The following is a 7,949-nucleotide window of genomic DNA, read 5'->3' on the forward strand; positions in this document are numbered from 1 at the left end:
AACCTACCAGTCTTATATAAAAAATTAGTTACAAAAACATTTACAAATTTGGCCATTCTGTGAGGCTAGCCATTCTGTGAGGCATTTACCCGTATACCGGAGTTTTATTATAGTCCGGAGTTGGACGTTTTTCTGTACGCTTAGCTTGTCAATCTATAGTGTAGTTACCGTATAATATAAATGCTGTGAACACATTTTTCACTTGCTCGTTGACGAGGGTCACGTGATGGTAGGCGAATTTGTCAAGTTTATACGACTATTGTAATTGTACAATAAAATTTTTATATTTTTGTATCCTTGTATCCGTGACCTCTGACAGGACACCGGTCATCTCGCCCAATTTTCCCGGGAGAATCAGATCTCATGTCAACTAGCGCGTGATCATCCCGGCCTGGGTGGTCCACTTGTAATGTTGTCAAACGGGAACCTCGGCCTCGCACATCTGGTAGTGAAGTACTGATTACAGCTGCAGGTCCTCCAAATTCACGAAGTCCAACAAGTCCTTGTATGAGCCATCAGTGTAAATCACGGTACTTTTCTAATCATAATCGCTTAGCTTGGCATCATTCAATGGACATTTGTTGTTCAAAAGAAGAAAAGTCAAAAATGAGAGTGAACGGTGACTGCTTATTGCATAAGCTCTTAAATCTGCTAACCGTACATAGCTCACGCAGCTGTCTACAGTTGCTGGGCTCGTTCCGGGTCAGAAATTTAAAGTTTACTGCGGCGTGGGGCTACATCGTCGTTCTGCTGTCGTGTACATTTAAGAATGTGGTGTGGAAAGAGTTCTGACTTTTCCTGGAGTAAAGATATATGTCGGCCGTCTTTGTCACGGAGAAGTCTTTAAAGCTTTAAAGCTCTGAGCTTGACCTATTAAAAGACAAAAGATACATTTGCACGTCACGAGTAATGTGACCTACTGAAAAAAAATCGGGCAATTTGAAAATTTAGTCAAGTTCACACATGCACAATCAACCCCTCATTGGTGTGATCCTCTGATCCGGGAAATCGAGATGTCCTGAGGACATTGTCCTCTCACAAACAACAGTTATTAGTAACAAGCATAACACGATTTTCCAATCTATTAACGAAGTTTGAGCATTTAGGGTCAAAGCAGAGACTTGGGTCGATGTGAATCGGCTTAAAAATAACAAATTTGGGGTATCTTTATTTTACATCTTGGTCGAGACCTGTCACCAGCAATATGATTTCATGTTGCCTTATTCAGGCGGGCGAAACTCACGTTACATGCGATCTGATCATCTGACTCTCACGATCGAGATCGGTAGCTTTAACTCACCAGCTCCAACACGGTTTTTTAGACTTTTTTCGGTTTTTCGAGCTGCCCTTCTCCCCTGAGGCCACGATGAAAAACATACAATATATTATATCTTTATTCTTTATATGTTACATGCATTCCCCTGCAGTAGTGAAAAGTAAATTGTTTGTTTTATTTCAGTGTCGACAGCTCAAACTATGGTGGTATCTTATCGCTACAATGCTGCTAACTAGACTCTTGGATGAAGTTAAGTTGTTTTAGTCAGATGATCTACTTTTTGGCGTTTCCTACTGCCCTAGTTATAGTAGTTCAAGGTTTAACTGTAAATATAGTGTTAAGTAAGTTTCAATACTTCCCTGCCACCTTTTCAGACATTGCAGAGATGTGTGACCGCACAATTCTCAAACCGAAGAATCAAAAGGAGTTATTGATTTATCGGTATATAAAGTATGTATGCTTTATCAAACAAAGCCACTAGGTAAGCAAATTCAAATATTTTGACAGTTCATACTGCGGTTATACATTGCAGCCAATGCGCAGCAAACAAGAGCTTGCCACGAGCTTGCCACTGCTATAAGCATTCGTATTCGTAGCTTGTTTGAATCTCAAATTTATTCGAATTATCATAAGTAGCCGGAAGCCCGTCCTGCGGACGGAGTTCTTCAGCACAAAATCGATTCTCAAACATTTTAAATCTACCCTTTCTCATTTCTACTTCTTTTCCTTTCACAATTTTCATGTTTTTTAAAAACTTCTATAAATTCTGATATTTTTATGGAAGGGAGACGGGGTAGACCATGTTTAAACTTATTAGATGTTATTAGAAAAGACTTGACTAGTAGAAATCTTGATATTAGACTTAAGAATTTGACTGATTTCGAAGACCTTAGATTTTTGGCTTTAGATAGGGAGGAATGGAAGAAGTTAGAAGATGGTTGATGTTTTTGTTTTCTTTTTTATGCGTTTTAATATCTATAAGGTGCCTAGGATGCTCTTTTAAAGAGATATTTCGTACTTTGAAAGATTTACTACTACTACTTTAAAAACTTCTTACCCCTATCCATATCACCTATGATTCATGCATTTCTAGCTTCTCGGACAGTGCTGTCTTTTCCCTCATTGGCAAATCCTGAAAGTTTTATGAAAAATATAGATCAGAGTTATGTTTGTTCTTGATGCACGTCTGCATTTCAGGTATTCGTGACACAGTTTACGTGTGATGACGTGGGCATCTCTCAACACACTTTGCAGCATGAGCGACGGTGCCCTGGCGGGATATCTGGAAATGTAGCCTTGAGCTCAGTTTATTTTTCTCCGTCACCTCACCCGGGGGAGGGGGGGGGGAGCCAATGACTTTGGGTACTTTGGGGACAAGTGCAGAATTTCGCCAGCAATTTAACCTCAAGTCTCCAAGATTTATAGCCCCCATTGGTACCCAAAAGTCTCCTTTAGAAGTCATTTAATAAAAGATAATATCAAAACTACATAAAACTCGCCAAAACTTTGGGTACTTATGGGGACAAATGGAAAATTTCACCAGCGATTTGACCTTCAGTCCCTATGATTTTCGTCCCCATTGGTGCTCAAAAGTCTCCATCAGTAGTCATTGCCCCCCCCCCCCCTCATCCTGTGTCGGCTGTATGCAATTCTGATTGTACCACGGTTAAAAAATGCCAGTTAAATGTACCAACTCTCGTTTTATTTATTGTACCGACTCTCGCTCTTCGACCACGCTTTTCGTCTACTTGGCGTAGGGCGCGGTAAGATTTCATGTAATCACGCACTCACGTATCGCGCGCGATGTAGAAATAAGTGCACATGGTCTTGTGGGTTCAAATGACCCCCGTAATCCATGTGGTGGGGCAGGAGGGTCAAGCACTGTTTTTTCTGAAATGAACCTCCTGATCCATGTGGTGGGGCAGGAGGGTCAAGCACTGTTTTTTCTGAAATGAACCTCCTGATCCATGTGGTGGGGCAGGAGGGTCAAGCACTGTTTCTGAAATGAACCTCCTGATCCATGCGGTGGGGCAGGAGGGTCAAGCAATGTTCTTTTCAGGTTGACCCTCCTGCGCCATTATAGTTACATTACATATCCTGAGGTGGGTACTGGGTAGTTACATTACATATCCTGAGGTGGGTACTGGGTAGTTACATTACATATCCTGAGGTGGGTACTGGGTAGTTACATTACATATCCTGAGGTGGGTACTGGGTAGTTACATTACATATCCTGAGGTGGGTACTGGGTAGTTACATTACATATCCTGAGGTGGGTACTGGGTAGTTACATTACATATCCTGAGGTGGGTACTGGGTAGTTACATTACATATCCTGAGGTGGGTACTGGGTAGTTACATTACATATCCTGAGGTGGGTACTGGGTAGTTACATTACATATCCTGAGGTGGGTACTGGGTAGTTACATTACATATCCTGAGGTGGGTACTGGGTAGTTACATTACATATCCTGAGGTGGGTACTGGGTAGTTACATTACATATCCTGAGGTGGGTACTGGGTAGTTACATTACATATCCTGAGGTGGGTACTGGGTAGTTACATTACATATCCTGAGGTGGGTACTGGGTAGTTACATTACATATCCTGAGGTGGGTACTGGGTAGTTACATTACATATCCTGAGGTGGGTACTGGGTAGTTACATTACATATCCTGAGGTGGGTACTGGGTAGTTACATTACATATCCTGAGGTGGGTACTGGGTAGTTACATTACATATCCTGAGGTGGGTACTGGGTAGTTACATTACATATCCTGAGGTGGGTACTGGGTAGTTACATTACATATCCTGAGGTGGGTACTGGGTAGTTACATTACATATCCTGAGGTGGGTACTGGGTAGTTACATTACATATCCTGAGGTGGGTACTGGGTAGTTACATTACATATCCTGAGGTGGGTACTGGGTAGTTACATTACATATCCTGAGGTGGGTACTGGGTAGTTACATTACATATCCTGAGGTGGGTACTGGGTAGTTACATTACATATCCTGAGGTGGGTACTGGGTAGTTACATTACATATCCTGAGGTGGGTACTGGGTAGTTACATTACATATCCTGAGGTGGGTACTGGGTAGTTACATTACATATCCTGAGGTGGGTACTGGGTAGTTACATTACATATCCTGAGGTGGGTACTGGGTAGTTACATTACATATCCTGAGGTGGGTACTGGGTAGTTACATTACATATCCTGAGGTGGGTACTGGGTAGTTACATTACATATCCTGAGGTGGGTACTGGGTAGTTACATTACATATCCTGAGGTGGGTACTGGGTAGTTACATTACATATCCTGAGGTGGGTACTGGGTAGTTACATTACATATCCTGAGGTGGGTACTGGGTAGTTACATTACATATCCTGAGGTGGGTACTGGGTAGTTACATTACATATCCTGAGGTGGGTACTGGGTAGTTACATTACATATCCTGAGGTGGGTACTGGGTAGTTACATTACATATCCTGAGGTGGGTACTGGGTAGTTACATTACATATCCTGAGGTAGGTACTGGGTAGTTACATTACATATCCTGAGGTGGGTACTGGGTAGTTACATTACATATCCTGAGGTGGGTACTGGGTAGTTACATTACATATCCTGAGGTGGGTACTGGGTAGTTACATTACATATCCTGAGGTGGGTACTGGGTAGTTACATTACATATCCTGAGGTGGGTACTGGGTAGTTACATTACATATCCTGAGGTGGGTACTGGGTAGTTACATTACATATCCTGAGGTGGGTACTGGGTAGTTACATTACATAACCTGAGGTGGGTACTGGGTAGTTACATTACATATCCTGAGGTGGGTATTGGGTAGTTACATTACATATCCTGAGGTGGGTACTGGGTAGTTACATTACATATCCTGAGGTGGGTACTGGGTAGTTACATTACATATCCTGAGGTGGGTACTGGGTAGTTACATTACATATCCTGAGGTGGGTACTGGGTAGTTACATTACATATCCTGAGGTGGGTACTGGGTAGTTACATTACATATCCTGAGGTGGGTACTGGGTAGTTACATTACATATCCTGAGGTGGGTACTGGGTAGTTACATTACATATCCTGAGGTGGGTACTGGGTAGTTACATTACATATCCTGAGGTGGGTACTGGGTAGTTACATTACATATCCTGAGGTGGGTACTGGGTAGTTACATTACATATCCTGAGGTGGGTACTGGGTAGTTACATTACATATCCTGAGGTGGGTACTGGGTAGTTACATTACATATCCTGAGGTGGGTACTGGGTAGTTACATTACATATCCTGAGGTGGGTACTGGGTAGTTACATTACATATCCTGAGGTGGGTACTGGGTAGTTACATTACATATCCTGGTTAACTTGAAGCTAGAAGGTGATGATGACGTATTGTTAAATTTCAGATCCTGGTTAACTTGAAGCTAGAGGGTGATGATGACGTATTGTTACATTTCAGATCCTGGTTAACTTGAAGCTAGAAGGTGATGATGACGTATTGTTACATTTCAGATCCTGGTTAACTTGAAGCTAGAGTGTGATGATGACGTATTGTTACATTTCAGATCCTGGTTAACTTGAAGCTAGAGTGTGATGATGACGTATTGTTAAATTTCAGATCCTGGTTAACTTGAAGCTAGAGTGTGATGATGACGTATTGTTAAATTTCAGATCCTGGTTAACTTGAAGCTAGAGTGTGATGATGACGTATTGTTAAATTTCAGATCCTGGTTAACTTGAAGCTAGAGGGTGATGATGACGTACTGTTACATTTCAGATCCTGGTTAACTTGAAGCTAGAGGGTGATGATGACGTATTGTTACATTTCAGATCCTGGTTAACTTGAAGCTAGAGGGTGATGATGACGTATTGTTACATTTCAGATCCTGGTTAACTTGAAGCTAGAGGGTGATGATGACATATTGTTACATTACAGATCCTGGTTAACTTGAAGCTAGAGGGTGATGATGACGTATTGTTAAATTTCAGATCCTGGTTAACTTGAAGCTAGAGGGTGATGATGACATATTGTTAAATTTCAGATCCTGGTTAACTTGAAGCTAGAGTGTGATGATGACGTATTGTTACATTTCAGATCCTGGTTAACTTGAAGCTAGAGGGTGATGATGACGTATTGTTACATTTCAGATCCTGGTTAACTTGAAGCTAGAAGGTGATGATGACGTATTGTTACATTTCAGATCCTGGTTAACTTGAAGCTAGAAGGTGATGATGACGTATTGTTACATTTCAGATCCTGGTTAACTTGAAGCTGGAAGGTGATGATGACGTATTGTTACATTTCAGATCCTGGTTAACTTGAAGCTAGAGGGTGATGATGACGTATTGTTACATTTCAGATCCTGGTTAACTTGAAGCTAGAAGGTGATGATGACATACTGTTACATTTCAGATCCTAGTTAACTTGAAGCTAGAGGGTGATGATGACGTATTGTTACATTTCAGATCCTGGTTAACTTGAAGCTAGAGTGTGATGATGACATACTGTTACATTTCAGATCCTAGTTAACTTGAAGCTAGAGGGTGATGATGACATATTGTTAAATTTCAGATCCTGGTTAACTTGAAGCTAGAGTGTGATGATGACATACTGTTACATTTCAGATCCTAGTTAACTTGAAGCTAGAGGGTGATGATGACGTATTGTTACATTTATCACAACACGAGTTCCACTCTCTGCGACAATCCACTGCAAAGCTTTTGCACGACATGTGTCAATTAAGGGAGAAAAAGTTTATGAACGCCAGCTGAGGTATAGAAATGTCACATTAGTACATACTGGACACTCTTTTTGCTAAAAACTGATTTTTTGTTTCACAGCTGGAATTTTTTTACCATTGTAACTATATGTTACCATGGTAACTGGAATGTCGCCACCATTTTTAATTCGGATTTCTTCTTTGTGTTACTGAATGTTTATTACGTATTCTTATTTCATATTTACAGGTTTTCAGTAAGGGGTCGTTCAGATATTACGTAATCAGCCAAGGGTAGGGGAGTTTCCAAATGATAACGATAGTGTAATTTTTACAAAAAGCTATGTGTAAAACTGATTACAGAGGGGGGAGGGGAGATAACAAATTATCCAAAAAGTGATTACGTAACATGTGAACGACCCCTAACGCTTGTATTGTGTTTTTTGTTATTGATATTTTTTGTTATTGATTATTGATTCAAAATTATGTACTCAGACTTATTCTGAGGTATTCAGTCGACTGTTTATTTTGCTTTATAATTATGATCGAAAGATAAAAGGGACCCTACAAACTAGGACCGGTGACCGAACTTTTGAGGGGGTCCCGGACCTCAACCGCCAAACGGTGCCCGCGGGGGAGCCACGCCCATATTTGGTCCAAATTAGGCCCAATTTAGCCAAATACCCTGAACATACCAAAAACCTAGATTTCAGGTGCTCACAGCAGAAATCTTAAGAAAACGAATAGTTGTATTTTCAAAACTCTGTCCCATTTTCAGATGTGAAAAATTCTGAACGCACATTTGACAGATTGGATGAAATTTTTAACCACAAACCAATTAGTTAGTTAATTGATGATGGTATGAAACCAAATTGGGGTACTGAGGTCAAAATCTCGAAAAAATATTGGGAAAATCATACTGTTTCCCCTACCTGTC

General features: G+C 40.9%; 1 protein-coding gene across 1 annotated transcript in view; it reads left to right on the top strand.

Annotated features, from left to right (window-relative positions):
* Nucleotides 1–7,526, top strand: part of LOC134812996 (COMM domain-containing protein 5-like) — a 30,547-nt gene extending 23,021 nt beyond the window's left edge. Inside the window, exon 4 of the mRNA XM_063820645.1 lies at nt 6,921–7,526. Within this exon, the coding sequence (XP_063676715.1) occupies nt 6,921–7,067 (147 nt within the window). The 3' untranslated portion in view covers nt 7,068–7,526. The remainder of the gene's footprint in view (nt 1–6,920) is intronic.
* The last annotated feature ends 423 nt before the right edge of the window (nt 7,527–7,949 follow it).

Source organism: Bolinopsis microptera, chromosome 3 (genome assembly GCF_026151205.1).
Source record: "Bolinopsis microptera isolate Bmic1 chromosome 3, MBARI_Bmic_1.0, whole genome shotgun sequence".
NCBI classification, from domain to species: Eukaryota; Metazoa; Ctenophora; class Tentaculata; order Lobata; family Bolinopsidae; genus Bolinopsis; species Bolinopsis microptera.